General features: G+C 43.8%; 1 protein-coding gene across 2 annotated transcripts in view; it reads right to left on the bottom strand.

Annotated features, from left to right (window-relative positions):
• sorcs2 (sortilin-related VPS10 domain containing receptor 2) overlaps positions 1 to 15,726 on the bottom strand; it is an 810,245-nt gene that overhangs the window by 108,850 nt on the left and 685,669 nt on the right. For both annotated transcript variants that reach the window (XM_068040075.1, XM_068040081.1), the window contains exons 12-14: positions 13,743 to 13,819; positions 9,700 to 9,791; positions 6,898 to 7,005 (exon numbers count right to left, since the gene is read on the bottom strand). In XM_068040075.1, the coding sequence (XP_067896176.1) occupies positions 6,898 to 7,005; positions 9,700 to 9,791; positions 13,743 to 13,819 (277 nt within the window). The remainder of the gene's footprint in view (positions 1 to 6,897; positions 7,006 to 9,699; positions 9,792 to 13,742; positions 13,820 to 15,726) is intronic.

Below are 15,726 nucleotides of genomic sequence, written 5' to 3'. Positions count from 1 at the left end.
GGAGGCGGGTCCCAGTAATGGAGGGCCAAGTGAAAAGGAGGGCAGCAACCATGACAGGGCTTACAGCGTAGCAGGGACCTAAGAGGGCCAGCACTGGCACGGGTAGCACCACAATTTTCTGAAGCCTCTTTTGAGGCTTTAACGGACACAGTGGCAGACAGGAGAGATGTTTTGCTCCCGGCGTCCAGAAGAAGCAATCCATGAGAGAAAGTAAGAGGGCATAGATGGAGGTGGTGACAGAGGTCAGTAGCTGGGGAGTCACCAGAAGGACATGGGTCCAGTACAGGAAGAGATTCAATGACCTGATAAGGTCTGGTAAGGTGAGTGGCCAGTCACACCTGGGTGACAGCTGACCAACTCTGTAAACACCAGCATGCATACGAGCTGACCTCACAGAATGTCCATATTCTCCCTAACATTGTAAGATCAAGTGTGAATTTACATCACTGAGATTGCAGCCCCCTCAGATATGGGGCGCTATTCAGAAGGGGACATCACTGAGGGGCACATCAACTCACTTGTATGTCATGCTGGAAGAGATGAGGGAGGGCAGCCTACTCACGAATCATTCTCTCCTCATCCTGGAGGAAAAGTGAGCCCGGAGCACATGGGAAATGGCTCTAAAGGGTGGTGGTGTGGCCTAGCTCCACACTTTGACACCTATGGAGGTGGCGGCGTTGGAGATCGCCAGGTTCCCAATGAATCGGTCTGTGGGGGTGGCGAGAGGGGACCGTGAACAGCAGTGTCATTTGATTGTCCAATCTTGAGGTGAAGGGCATGGAGGAGACTCCTGCCTAATGCGTGCTGTGGATCTTTAACTGCTGTCATTACATGGTCTACAACAAATATACATTCCTCTAAGACACAAAAACCCAACAGGAAAGATGAGTCAACCGTGGCCAACAAAAGAAGTAAAAGATTGCATTAAATGAAAGGTCGTGATTATAAGGTTGCCAGAAAAAGTGGTAAGCCTGAGGATTGGGAGCAATTTAGACTCCAGTAAAGGATAACCAAGAAACTGATAAAGAAAGGGAAAAGAGATTATGAATGCTAGCTAGCAAGAAACATAAAGGCAGACTGTAAAAGTTTCTTTAGGTATGTGAAAAGGAAAAGATTAGCAAGGACAAATGTGGGTCCATTACAGGTGGAGACAGGAGAATTTATAATGGAGAAAAGGGAAATGGCAGAGAAACTAAACAATTACATTGTGCCTGGCTTCACTAAGGAAGATACAGAAACTCTCCCTGAAATACTAGGGAACCAAGGGACTTGTGAAAATGAGGATCTGAAAGAAATTAGTGTTAATAAAGAGACAGTACTCAAAAAATTAACTGGATTGAAGGTTGACAAATCCCCTGGACCAGATGAGCTACATCCCAGAGTGTTGAAGGAGGTGGCTATAGAGATAGTGAATGCATTGGTGGTGATTCCTGCTGACTGGAAAGTAGAACGTGCAACCCCACTATTTAAGAAAGGAGGGAGAGAGAAAACAGGGAACTACAGACCTGTTAGTTTGACATCAGTAGCAGGAAAAATGCTCGAATCTATTTTAAGGATGTGATAACTAGACGCTTAGAAAATTACATTATGATTGGGCAGAATCAACATGAATTTGTGAAAGGGAAATCATGTTTGACAAACCTGTTGGAGTTTTTTGACGATGTTACTTGTAGCATAGATAAAGGAGAACCAGTGGATGTGGTGTGTTTGGAATTTCAGAAGGCTTTTGATAAGGTCCCATGCAGGAGGTTAGTAAACAATTGGAGCACATGGGATTGGGGTAATACACTGGTACAGATTGAGAATTGGTTAACAGACAGAAAACAGAGGGTAGGAATAAATGGGTCATTCTCAGGATGGCAGGCTGTTACTCGTGGGGTACTGCAAGGATCAGTGCTGGGGCCACAGCTGTTCACAATCTATATAAATGATTTGCATGTGGGGACCAAATGTAATATTTCCAAATTTGCTGATGAAAGCAAACGAGGTGGGAATGTAAGTTGTGAGGAGGATGCAAGGAGGCTTCAAGGAGACTTGGACAGGCTAAGTGAATGGGCAAGAACATGGCAGATGGAATTTAACGTGAATAAGTGTGAAGTTATCCACTTTGATAGAAAAAACAAAAAGACAGAGTATTTCTTAAATGGTGAGAGGTTGGGAAGTGTTGATGTCCAAAGGGACCTGGGTGCTCTTATTCATGAGTCACTAAACGCTAGCATGCAGCTGCAGCAAGCAATTAGGAAGGCAAATGGTATGTTTGCCTTCATCGCAAGGGGTTTTGAGTACAGGAATAAAGAAATCTTACTGCAATTGTATAGAGCCATGGTGAGACTGCAGGAGTATTGTGCACAGTTTTGGTCTCCTCATCTAAGGAAGGATATACTTGCCACAGAGGGAGTGTACCAGAGATTCACCAGACTAATCCCTGGAAAGGTGGGATTGTCTTATGAGGAGAGACTGAGGAAACTGGGCCTGTATTCTACAGAGTTTCGAAGAATGAGAGGTGATCTCATTGAAACTTACAAAATTCTTACAGGATGTGACAGGGTGGATGTAGGTAGGATGTTTCCCCTAGCTAGTGAGTCCAGAACCAGGGGACATAGTCTCAGAATAAGGGGCAGGCCATTTAAGACTGAGACGAGGAGGAATTTCTTCACTCAGAGGGTGGTGAATCTGTGGAATTCTCTACCCCAGAGGGCTGTGGAAGCTCAATCATTGAGCATGTTCAAGACAGAAATCAATAGATATCAGAATAGTAATGACATCAAGGGATATGGGGATAGCGCAGGAAAGTGGTGTTGAGGGAGATGATCAGCCATGATCTAATTGAATGGCGGAGCAGGCTCGACAAGCTGAATGGCCTACTCCTGCTCCTATGTTCCTATGTCACCTAAGGGGATGATTGTGTTGGGGCACTTGGTGAGTAGCAAATGTTCTCATTTCCACTCTCTTGTGTTTCCCACAAGGGAAAGGGGGATCAGAGTGGACAAGTACAATCGGTGCCACCTTCATTGGCTGGGGGAGACTCAACAGAACAAGTGCAGGCACACTCACCTTGGTTGACCCCCAGAATAGCGTAGAACGAGGAGCACTGGAAGAACCTTACATTATGTGTGGGCAGGAGGAGGAGGGTGAAGCAGAGTCAGCTATGGGCAGTCCCTCTCGGAGGATGGAGGGCAGACATAGCAATGTTCAGCCGGGTGAAGATACTGTGCCTTGGGTATCACAAACAAATAGGATCTTCCTCAAGAACCAAAGGCTGATAAGTTCCCATTTGTCAGAGTTCCCTAAGGCCTTGAGGAGCCATGGGCAGGCAATGGAGGAGTCAATGCAGCGCTTGTGCTCTGTCAACACTCAGGGATTCGATCACATGAGCTCCTCCATTGAGAGATTGGGCAACCTCTTGGAGAGTCAAATGCAGCACCACTCTGAGTGGATGCGGCAGCAGTGCGTTGATCTGCACAGAAAGAGTGAAACTCTCTGTAGCATTGCCCGCTCAGTCTCACAGATGGCACTGAGATGCTCAGAGTGGATGCCAGCTGCATCCTAGTCGGTGGCCTCATCCAGCATCGATGTGCCAGGAAAGGGCTGAGACAATGGAAGTGGCAGATGAAGAGACCACCCCTCAGTGGGCACTGGCATCACCCTTTGGCTCCTTGCCTCCTACGACTCAGGAACCATCTGTGTGCCAAGACCCTGTGACAGAGCAGCCCCTGCAATGATGCAGGTCCGGCAGCTACTGGAGGAACCTGCCAGGGGCACCTCCAAGCTCAGGATGGAAGCTACAGGTATCTTAGCCAAATGCAGAGTATGGAGCAGGCTGCCTCCACCTCATCCTCTGCCACAGGGGGAACACTTTGTAGAAATGGTAGAGAGAGTAAGGCACCATGCTGTTGATTTCACTTAAGGGGTCACCTGGATGCTCTTTTCAACATTTGTATGCTCTTTTGTTTTCATTACACTATCACTTGTTTATGTTATCAGTCTGATTTGTGTGTTAGTGATGTTTCATGTTAAAAGGGGGTTGGGGTTTTGTGGAGTGGGGTGGCCATGGGGTCCTGGGATTGCTGTATTTCCACTCTTTGTAATGGTGGAGAATGTTGGTGGTGGAAACCCCATTCTCCATGTTCATGGCTGGCGATGGGAATTCACTTCTGTGGGTCTTGGCGGAATGATAGCTCTCCATGCTGGAAGGTGAGTTCTGGGATTATCGGTCATAAGGGAGGCCATCAGCTGAAAAGCTGATGAATCAGTGTGGCCCTTGCGGCCACGCCAGCCTGCATTTCACCTTGAGGTCCGGGATGGCATTGCTGGATGTCCTCCAATGCCTGGGCACTGGCCACTCCTCTTGAGCGATCCCTTCCCCCTCCAGGCGTCTTTCTATTTTCATGCTGTGCAGGCTGCATCAGACAACCATGATATCAGACACTCTGGCTGGCTTGTATTGGAGGGCACCAAGTCAATGGAAGCGCATCATCAAGATGCCAATGGTCTGTTTAATGTAGGCCCGTGTTAGGAGATGCCTCTGGTTGGAACACCTCTCTCCATTTGTGTCAGGAGCCACCTCATTAGGGGATAACCCTTATCTCCCCAGCAGCCACCCATGGAGTCTGGACGTGGGCTTGAAGAGGTGCGGCAACTGGGACTCTTGAAGGATAAAGGAGTCATGACAGCTGCCTGTGAACTGGGCACAGACCTGCAAGATTCACTTCATGTGGTCACAGAGCAGCTGGACATTCAATGAGTGGTAGCCCTTTCTGTTCAGGAAGCTGACTGGATGGTCTGTCGGTACCTTGATGGCTGTGTTGGTGCAATCGATGACCCTCTGGACTGGAGAGAATCCATCGATGGTGGCAAAACCCAATGTCCTCTGTGCCTGAGCAGGCCCATCTGTGTCAAAGTGGATAATCCCCCACTCTCCAGAATATGGCATCCTTGACCTGCCTGATGGTGTGATGAACTGGAGTCTACGAGATGCCACCTAAGTCCACAACTGATCCCTGGAATGACCCGGTTGCATAAAAATTCAGGGGGACGGTAACCTTTACTGCTGCAGGTAAGGGACTGCCATAGTGGCTACAAGGCATTGTGGGTCAGAGCACACAGTCGGAGACCATCTGCCTGGATAGGCACAGCCTCCAACTGCACTGGCGATCTGTCATTTGCAGGTAGCTGACTCTTGGGCAGTAGACTCGATGTCTTGGGTAGCACCTTCTTCCCCTTGCAGCCCCCCACTTTGTTCGTCTGGCCTCCTACCGTCCAGGAGGTTGCATCTGTTGAAACTAATCTGGCTGCTTATTCAATGAGTAGCCTGTTCCAATCTGAACTCCCTCAACTGGAGTTCATTCGCCAAACCCAGCTGCCCAAGTGATGCCAGCCAACTCACGTCCCTCTCCAGATTCCTACCACTCACCACTGACAAAAACATTGGCTACTCTGTGGCACTGTTTGAGCAGCTGAGTTTTATTCTGCACTTCTACAATAAGTTAAACAGCCCTTCCAACAGCCATCATGGCCCTCCGAATTGTTCACGACTTCTACACCCTGCCGTGTTCCAGACATGGCGCTTTTCCTGTACCCTTCTATTGAAATTCACAAACTGTTCCTGACAAGCCATTCAATGAGCTCCACAATGAGCTCAACTGCCAATTAACTGGAGGTGTACAGGCTTCCTATTCCCTCCCTCCCAATGTCCCTTTAAAAATTGCTTTGTGTTCTGGATGCAACAGGACCCAGTTCCGACCTCCGAGAATGCAATCATCAAATCGTACGCGCACTTACTCCTGCACCCACCGGCATTTCAAAATTCATCCCCAGGTTACCCTTATATGCACCCAAACATTCCTTCATTAAACCTGGATGTGGATACGTTGGAGCTGGGTTGCAGTTCCAATCCAAAATTGATTATTTTAGCTGCCCATCCATCGAAATCCACCCATTCTAGGGCATCAAAATTCCCACCATAGTAACACTAATGAACATGTGTGCATAGAGGGAAGTGATTCATGCATCTGCTTTTGCAATGACATATTAGTCATATGTAGTTATGCACTAACCACACATCGCAGAAACCCGCTGCCATATTAACCTCACGTCTGCCTTGCATGATTAACCATAGAAACTCTACCTAGTCTTCTTTAGGGCCAGTGTGAGCAATCTGGTGGATACAGCTCGCGAATCCCAATGTGTTCTCTGTTCATGCTTGTAATTGGTACCTGTCTTAAGAACATTACTTGTAAATTGTAGTAGTGTGTATAATTGATAAAAAATTACCATCGGATGTCTTTCTATTTCTTCAGCCTACCTGCCTATATCATAAGGGAAGGGTAGTGAGTGTTGTAAACCCAAAATGTATTTAGTTAAAACACAGAACTGCCCTGTTTGAGAGCTCTCGATATCTCTTGAATACTTTATGAAACAGCCATGCTTCACGCATTTCAAAGGATTGAGGAAAATAATTTATCAGCTGACTGAAAAATTAGCTTTACGAAATCATAACTGCACGAATAATTAATTGTGCCTCGTATTTTTAAAAATGAATTACAATTTTCCAGTACCGAATCTAGTATAGAATCCAAGGGCACCACATGCATTATGACTGATATTCAACAGATAAGTGACAACAAGTATTCCAGCTCAACAATCATCTTCTATCAATATATATTGTCACAATCTACCATCGCTATTCTCCCTGTAATTGAACAGAATTTAGTTTGTCTCTCGCACAGTATTAGCACAGAGTATTGTGACAAATTACATTCACACCTTCCGTATATTGAATAATCCAAAAACTAACATCTGTTAACCCAAAGCAGAGATTTGCAGGTCAGAATGCAAAACATCCACATCAATATTAGCTTTGGAAACATAATGAGTGTCACCTATAGAGATACTCACGTCATAACCAGTGTTTCGTCCCCTGGCTCACTCAGTAGCCCATCTACAAAGACAGAAGTGCTGGTGAAATTGTGCGTTGTCCAAGTATATCCTTCATCTACACTGAACCTAGGTAGATTATCAACAAAAAGCACTTAATCAATTCAGTTCATATTTAGGACAATAATATTACTAACTGCAATGCTTCACATGTTCTCATGATATTTTTCCAATATGTAGGTTACAATTAAAAGTCTTTCCTTACAAGTATAGAAAAAAAATTCTGTGATGTCGAATATATTCAGTTCATGTTTCAAATTACTATTAGTGGCTAAGTGCCCCAGCCCTGCCTTAAAATTAAACTAAATTATTTATAAGCATTTAGTTATTTCAGTTCAGTGGCCCACTCACTATCAGCAACATTTCCATTCCCGTAAACAATAACATAACTCATTCACTGCACACAATCACTATGCGCCATTTACTGCTCACTCTCATTGTTATGTCACTCATTATCCAAGCGCCATCCAAACAAAAAACCCTATAGCTTCCCTGTCTTCTTTTGGGATTTTTGGCTATTTCTCCACAGAAAGGATTTAACAAAAAAAAAGTTACTTTTAATGTTGGGTTTTTAAAAGCACAGTATATTCAGACAACTTACAAAAGAAAAGCTGAGATGTTAATGAGCTACCTTTGATATCAATTTCACATAGACTGTAAATAATAACCAATTTGTTGGCTTGCCTACGCAATTAGAAACTACATCACACCCAGTGTAAGAGTGTACACAGAGAGATAAAATATAGAGCCTGGGACTCAGGCTGACTGCAAGGATTTTTGAAACGGGGTGTTATGTAGGTAGTCAGTAATAACAGTACTTTCTTGTGACCTGAAGAAGATAATCATGTGTCTAAAGGCATCCCAAGCAAATACTTGGTGAGATAAGGCTTGATGGAAATCATCAAGATGCTTATTTCACAGTGAATGAACATTGCGATATGTTATCCAGTGGTCCAACCCATTTGTTGTTCTAGAATTACCTTTTCACACCACTCATTGTCCTATATATCTTTACAAGGCCAGCTCGCAATAGCCTCCTTTCAAGGCAGAAAATGTCAGGTTTCTGCAGTCTTTCTTCATAATGCAGTTCTCTGACCCAGACATCACTCTTATGGCAGCACTACCCTCAGGGTGTGAATATCTCCTTTGTACCTCAGTGATCAGAATGGAGAACAAGGTGCGATATGAACAGAATACTGCACAGTTTGGGTATGCCTTTCCCTGACTTGTACTTTAATGCTTTGGCTATATAGTACAATGCTCCCTCTATTAAATTAAAATCAAAATACTGAAGATGCTGGAAATCCAAAATAAAAACAGAAAGTGCTGGAAATACTCAGCAGGCCAGGCAGCATCTGTGGAGAGAGAAGCAGAGTTAACGTTTCAGGACTGTGACCTTTCATCAGAACTGGCAAAGGTTAGAAAAGAATTAGGTTTTAAGCAGGTGAAGGGGGTTGGGGGGGGGGGGGGTGCGGGCGGTGGTGGGGAAGAGAACAAAAGGGGAGGTGTGTGATAGGGCAGAGTAGAGGCCTGCTACTCAACCCGAACCCGACGACATGTGTCGGGCTCGGGTTGGGTCAGGCCCATCTTCAGGATGTGATGTTTGGGCTCGGATCGGGCCGGGCTGAGTCCAGGTCGAGTCGGGTCGGGTCGGACCGGACACACATGGTAAGTGCTCTGCTGGTAAGTATTAAAAATTAAAAAAAACTTACCTGAGCTGGGAGTCCGGGTTGAAACGGAGACTGCACAGTGAGCAAGTGATGTCACTATGACATCATCGTGCATGCGCTGCAGCTTCTTGCAGGTTCGGTGTCAGGAAGGTAAGTAAAGGGATGGTCGGGTCAGGCAGAGTCGGGGCAGGTTCTGGTCGGGTCAGGCTCGGGGCAAAATCGGAGGGACTTGGGCTGGGTCAGGCTCAGGGTCCGCTGTGGTTCAGGTCGTGTTCTTTTTCCCGACCTAAAGCAGGCCTCTAGGGCAGAGGGCAGGAGAGATTAAATAACAAAGCTGTCCTGGGACAAAGGCAAAGAGTCACCATGCAATGTTGACATGGTGAGTATTCGGTCCACCAAAACACAGATATTTTTGAACTTGACCCTTCAACTATTTAAACAGCATTCATGGTGTACTTATGCCATCCTTTTTTTCTTTTAATTTGCAGTTTTTTGCACTTGTTTATACTAAATTTCATCTGCAATTATTCCACCCACTTTGCAGTTCCTAAGCTGCCTGTTCAGATTTAACTGCCCATCAATCTTAATCTCTGTGAATTTTACCATTTTTCATTCAGCTTCTGAATTCAAATTAAAGTAAATTAGCAACAATAAAGGTCCCACCATCGAGTACTCTGCTCAACACTTCCCTCTTAACATATATTCTCTAAAAAGTAATTGCTGCTTCTTACCCTTCAGCCAATTAGTTTCTTATCCATTCCCATTTTATTTGGGATGACCACTGCTTTAAACTTTTGTGTCAATATGCTTTCTAGAAGTCAAAGGACACCCAGTGTTAATGTAAGACAAATTGATCTGCAGTTACCTGGGTCTGTTTTGCTACCCTTTTTGAAATGGGCAATACGTTAGTCTGTTTTCAATTAGAATTGTCTTAGCATTTGTTGAATGTTACTGGTCTGATTTTAAATCAGGCCACCTCTGAAACCATATAAAATTCTTAAACACAGCTCTTGTAAACAAAGTACTTAAGAAATCACTGACTGTGTTATTGATATTGAAATCATCACTGTGACTCAAGTTTACAATTCCTTACTTTAGTATCTTCAGAGGGATTGAGGTGTCTTTGATAGCAACAATAACACCACCATGGTCAAGGTACAGAATATGATGCTCTTCCTCAAACACCTGAAGGACATAACAAAAATGAGAATCAGAGTGTTAGGATCCTTCTTGAGCCTCACCATAATTTACATTCCTAACTCTAAAAATAAAGATGGCTTCAATAAAGTTGAGATTAATCCATGGAGACAAAAATGAACTGCAGGGTTAATGTAACTCAAAATAAAATAAACATTTTTAGACAGGTCTGTGTGCCAAATTAGCACCTAGGGTTAAATGGGAATATATTTCTTCATCCTTTAAAACTGTTTTATTATTACTTTTTATTAGGTCCAACTGCACCATACGCCATTCTCCAACAGGGTCAGTGGGCATGTGACATGCTTCATTAATACAATTTTGTTACTGCACACACTAAAGTGCCTAAAAGTGGCCCAGTTTGATTCACCCTCCAATTTTCCCTCCCTCTTTGTCTTTTATGGTAAAGTACTTTGTCTGGAACAGATGGTGCCAGAGGTGATGAACTTACAGCTTAGGGAATTGCAATCATGTAACTACTCCGTGGCACAAGTCAACATACTGCACAGCCAAACCACCATAAATTAAGTGATAATTATGAGCTGAAAGGAAAAGCAAAATGTAAAGTTGATGGAAAATAATGAGAAGAGTATAGGAGGATTTGATCAGACAAAGTCAACATGGTTTTACGAAAGGGAAATCGTGTTTGACAAATGTATTTGAATTTTTGAGGACGTAACTAGTATGGTAGATAAAGAGGAACCAATAGATGTATTATACCTGGATTTCTAAAAGGAATTCATTTATGTGCCACACAAAAGGTTGCTGCACAAAATAAGAGCTCATTGAGTTGGGAGTAATATATTCGCATGGCTAGAGGATTGATTAACGGGCAGCAAGCAAAGAGTAGGGATAAATGGGGCACTTTTAAGTTAGCAGACTGTAACTAGTGGAGTGCCACAAGAATCAGTGCTGAGGCTTCAGTTATTTACAACCTATATTAATGATTCAGACAAAGAGATCAAGAGTAACATATCTCAGTTAGCTGATGTTACAAAGCGAGATGGGAATGTAAGTTGCGAAAGGTACACAAAGAGGCTACAAAAGAGATTCAGACAGGTTAAGTGAGTGGGCAATAAGGTGGCAGATGGAGTGTAATGTAGGAAAGTGTGAGGTTGTTCACTTTGGTATTAAGAGTAGTAAGAGCGTTTTCAACTCCATCTCACAACATCCACTTAGAGACGAGCTTGGAACTTCGCCAACGCATATGGAAGTGATGAAAGCCATCACACAAATGAAGAACAACAAAGCTGCAGGACGTGATGGAATCCCCGCTGAATCCTTTAAGCATGGAAGAGAGAAAACATTACAGCTCCACACCCTCATCCTACAGATCTGGAATGAAGAGGAAGTCCCGAATGATCTCAAGGATGCCATGATAGTGACAATCTTCAAGAAAGGAGACAAATCCAACTATGGAAATTACAGAGACATCTCCCTGCTCTCCATTGCAGGAAAGATCATTACAAGAACCCTTCTGACGCTACTCATTACACTTGCAGAAGAGCTTTTCCCCGAATCTCAATGTGGGTTTAGGCCATTAAGAGGCAATGTCGACATGATTTTCACAGCTTGCCAACTACAAGAAAAATTTTGCTGGCAACATCAACCTCTCTACTTAGTATTTTTTGACTTGACAAAGGCCTTCAACTCTGTACATTATGAGGCACTCTGGAAGATTCTGTTGAAGTATGGATGGCCTCCAAAATTCCTCACCATCCTTTGCTTGCTTCATGATGATCTGCATGCGGTGATCCTTCGCAACGGATCCATTACAGACCCCTTTGAGGTTAAGACAGGAGTTAAACAAGGTGTATCATGGCCCCAACTCTTTTTTTAAATCTTCCCAGCTGCCATGCTCCATCTGACTAGAAACAAGTTCCCTGCTGGCGTGCAGCTTATTTATCGAATGGACAGTGAACTATTTAATCTCAGATGACTCCAATCAAAAACTAAGACCACCCTGACTTCAATCATTGAGCTGCAATACGCTGATGATGCTGCAGTAAGTGCTGTGTCGGAAACGGATCTTCAAAGAAACACCAACGTATTTACTGAGGCATGTGAGAAGATGGGACTGACACTCAACATTCAGAAGACTAAAGTCCTCCATCAGCAAGCTCCAAATGCACACGCCCCAGCCCCATTGTTTAGGATTCAGGTTCAGTGCCTGGAAAATGTGGAACACTTCCAGTATCTTGGAAGTTATCTTTCACAGAAGGCGGACATTAACGAGGAAATCCAGCATCGCCTGAAATCTGCTGGTGCAGCCTTTGGCCACCTGAGGAAGTGATTGTTTGACGATCACAACATCAAAACTGAAACCATGCTCTTGATCCGTACCTCACAGTACGGGGCTGAAACATGGACAATGTACAGGAGGCACCTCAAAGCACTGCAGTCATATCATCAACGCTACCTGTGGAAGATCCTACACATCAAGTGGAAGACAGGGGCACCAAAATCAGTGCCTCTCACAAGCGGGCACCACAAGCACGGAGGCTATGATCATCCACCATCAGCTTCGTTGGGTTGGTCATATAGTTCGGATGTCAGATCACAGGCTCCCAAAGTAGGTCTTCTTCTCCTAGTTCAGTCAGGACACACGCAGCAGAGGAGGACAGATGAAGCACTTCAAGGATGTGCTGAAAGCCAACATTAAGAAATGCAATATTGACATCAACTCCTGGGAGATCATCGCCCTGGACTGAACCAGATGGAGGCAGAGTCTATGGGAAGAATCCCAGCATTTTGAGACCCAACGACGACAAAATGAAGAGGAAAAGCGAGAGAGGCGAAAAGAACAAGCCATGACCCGAACTAATAATACACGACCAGACATGACAACAAATGCCCTACATGCCATAAAGTCTGGAGATCCCGAATCGGCTTCCTCTGCCATCTTTACACTCTTGGAAGACAATCATCTTTGCCTGCGAGGGATAGCTAATAACAACAGTAAGAATAGAAAAGCAGAATGTTTTTTAAAAGACTTCTAAACTTCTAAATGTTGATGTTCAGATGGACTTGGGTGTACTCGCACAAGGAACACAGAAAGTTAACATGCAGCTACAGCAAGCAATTAGGAAGGCAAATGGCATGTTGGCCCTTATTGCAAGGGAATTGGAGTTCAAGAATAAGGCAGTCTTGCTAGAATTCAAGATCCAGAGTAAAGGGAGGTATAATATCTGCCAGTATAAGGCAATCAAAAAACGATTTTAGAAAAGGTTGAAATTTTCTTCTAAAATAAAACTGACTCCAAAAGCTTGTGGCTACTCGCAGCAACAAGAGAGGAGACAAAGCAGCCGAACAAGGAGGCACTGCAAGTTGATTTTAAGGGTTTTGTATATATTTCCTCTGTATCCGTTCAGAACATTTTTTCCTCTTCCCATCAGTGAGTGTTGAAGCTGTCAGGCGTCTTGTCAAATTGAAAACAGAGAGGAGTTCGATTCATGTGCTGTACCACTACTTGGGTATTCATGAATGAATGTGTGCCCACTTTTCAAATTAGCCCTTTACGGGTAATCTTTTTTTAAAAAAGCAGTTGCACTAATATGCTAAGTAGCCTCATGTTTTTTTCATACTAATATGGTCAGCAGTGGCTAATGTCTAGCTGGTAGCTTCCCAAACCACAGATATGAGTGCTAGCTATAAATAAAGAACAGACTTCCAGACATGGATGAAGATTTTATAAAAAAACATACATTGAATGAAAAACAAAGTTGCATGAACATTGAATATTAGGGGGAAAATAATGTTATACACTTCATTGAAACTACAGTTTGGTTTAAGTTAAGAAACACTCTTTCCAGAGTGAGGCCCAACATAGGAGTCTGAATGACAGTTGCATAACATTTTAGCACAAAGTAGTCAGTGTATCAACAGCAAGAAAATAACAGCTTAAGCCACAAAATAAAGTGCTGGGTTTAGTTTACTCGCCTGCCTCCATGTATTGCCACAGTCGGAGGTTATGTACATATCTTCCTTGTACTCAACCAGCTGGGCACCTAGGTTTCCTAAGAGACAAGAAGTCATTCTTTTATGCAAAGACAAAAAAAGTGTTAAGTAGACATGTACATATTGCTTATTACGAGCATGTAAATGGACAGAGGGTTTATTTTCAGCATCCTTTCCCACCAGCTGGAGCACCATGTATTTTAATGAAATCATTGTTAATGAATGTTCTCATTTTATTCATCTTCTAAGTAATAAAATGTAATAGAATGTAAAGGAAGGAATATAAAATTAAGAATTAAAGAGCGTTTTGATTTTGAGAAACTGGTACAGATGGGGACTGGGTGGATTAGACACCTCTTAGACCTGGGTTTAAATCTATCCCACATTGATGGAATGAAAGTATCTGTCTGTTGGTTGGAAGCGTCTTTTGTAAAATAGGCATGCTCAGCCTCAAATCCCAGCCGGTGGGTAAAGGCCTACAGTATAAACACGCTGCTGCGAGGCACTAACTGGCAAGACATTGGCAAATCTCATTCAGAGAAACTACAGTGGGGGTGGCTGGTGTGGAAAATGAAAAAATGTCAGATTAGTATGTTGGTGCTCTTTTGAGGTTGGACTTGAAGCACATTGGTGGGATAGTGTTGGAGAAGTTTTACTTCACATGTAACTGTGCTGTTGCTGACTGGGGAGTGCTGAAATTGGGATGAATGAAGGAAATACATTTCCTCGGGTCTTCACCCACTCCATTGTCATAAGTTCAGGAGAAACACTATATATGTGCATAAACAGCATTTCTGCCAAGCTCTCACTGAAATTAGAGCAACAGAGCAGGAGAGGCCCTGAACTGTCCATAAATACAAGCAAATGTGATGAAATTGCTGTAAAAAGCAGCTAAAATTACAAAACAATGGTACTGATTACACACTTTTTCATTTCTTCAAAACTGTTATATTTCTTCCTTGATATATTCAAGGGGCGGCGCAGTGGCACAGTGGTTAGCACCGCAGCCTCACAGCTCCAGCCACCCGGGTTCAATTCTGGGTACTGCCTGTGTGGAGTTTGCAAGTTCTCCCTATGACTGCCTGGGTTTTCTCCGGGTGCTCCGGTTTCCTCCCACAGCCAAAAACTTGCAGGTTGATAGGTAAATTGGCCATTATAAATTGCCCCTAGTATAGGTAGGTGGTAGGGGAATATAGGGACAGGTGAGGATTGGTAGGAATATGGGATTAGTGTAGGATTAGTATAAATGGGTGGTTGATGGTCGGCACAGACTCGGTGGGCCGAAGGGCCTGTTTCAGTGCTGTATCTCTAAGTAAATAAATAAATAAAAATCAGTAGCTATACTTTGGAACCCAACTGCACAGAATTCTGCGTAATGTTGATTGGGCAGTTAAGTGATGTGAAAATTGCTTCACGATTAGAACCAATGCACAAAAAAAAAAGATATTTGCTACTTACAGCATTTTTTTTTAAAGTCGCATATCAACTTTACCTTTATTGCATATGGCTGAGAAACATGAGAACAGTTCCATCAGATGTTCTAGGGCTAGAAATTTGATAAGGCCCACTAACGGGTGCATGAATCACGATGAGGAAATGCCCCGCATCCAGACAAGGAGATTAAGGCAGCACGCAAACCTTGTGTTGCCTGCTCATCTCAATGACTGTGGCGTGCAGCCCAATGCTGTCGATGCTGCTGACTGGCTTCATGCTCAGCAGGGAGCTCAGGTGTGTGCAAGGCTAGCACAAGTCAAAGCTAGCCTGCACATCTGCAGCAGCTGGTGGAACTGTCTCCAAAAGTGTTTCAGAGAAGGAAAAAGACTACCAGTGTAGCAGCAGACCAGAAAGAGGGCTCCCAGATTCTCTGGTGCAGTGTGGAGGCCTTAGTCCAGGAGATGGAAGGGAGGAGACCCTTCTGGTACACACTGCAAAATGAATAAGAGAAAATAGTCATGGAAGCCAATGC

The sequence above is a fragment of the Heterodontus francisci genome, chromosome 1, assembly GCF_036365525.1.
Source record: "Heterodontus francisci isolate sHetFra1 chromosome 1, sHetFra1.hap1, whole genome shotgun sequence".
Taxonomy (NCBI): Eukaryota; Metazoa; Chordata; class Chondrichthyes; order Heterodontiformes; family Heterodontidae; genus Heterodontus; species Heterodontus francisci.
Note: the sequence above shows the minus strand (reverse complement) of the source record. Positions and strands in the feature narration are given on the sequence as shown.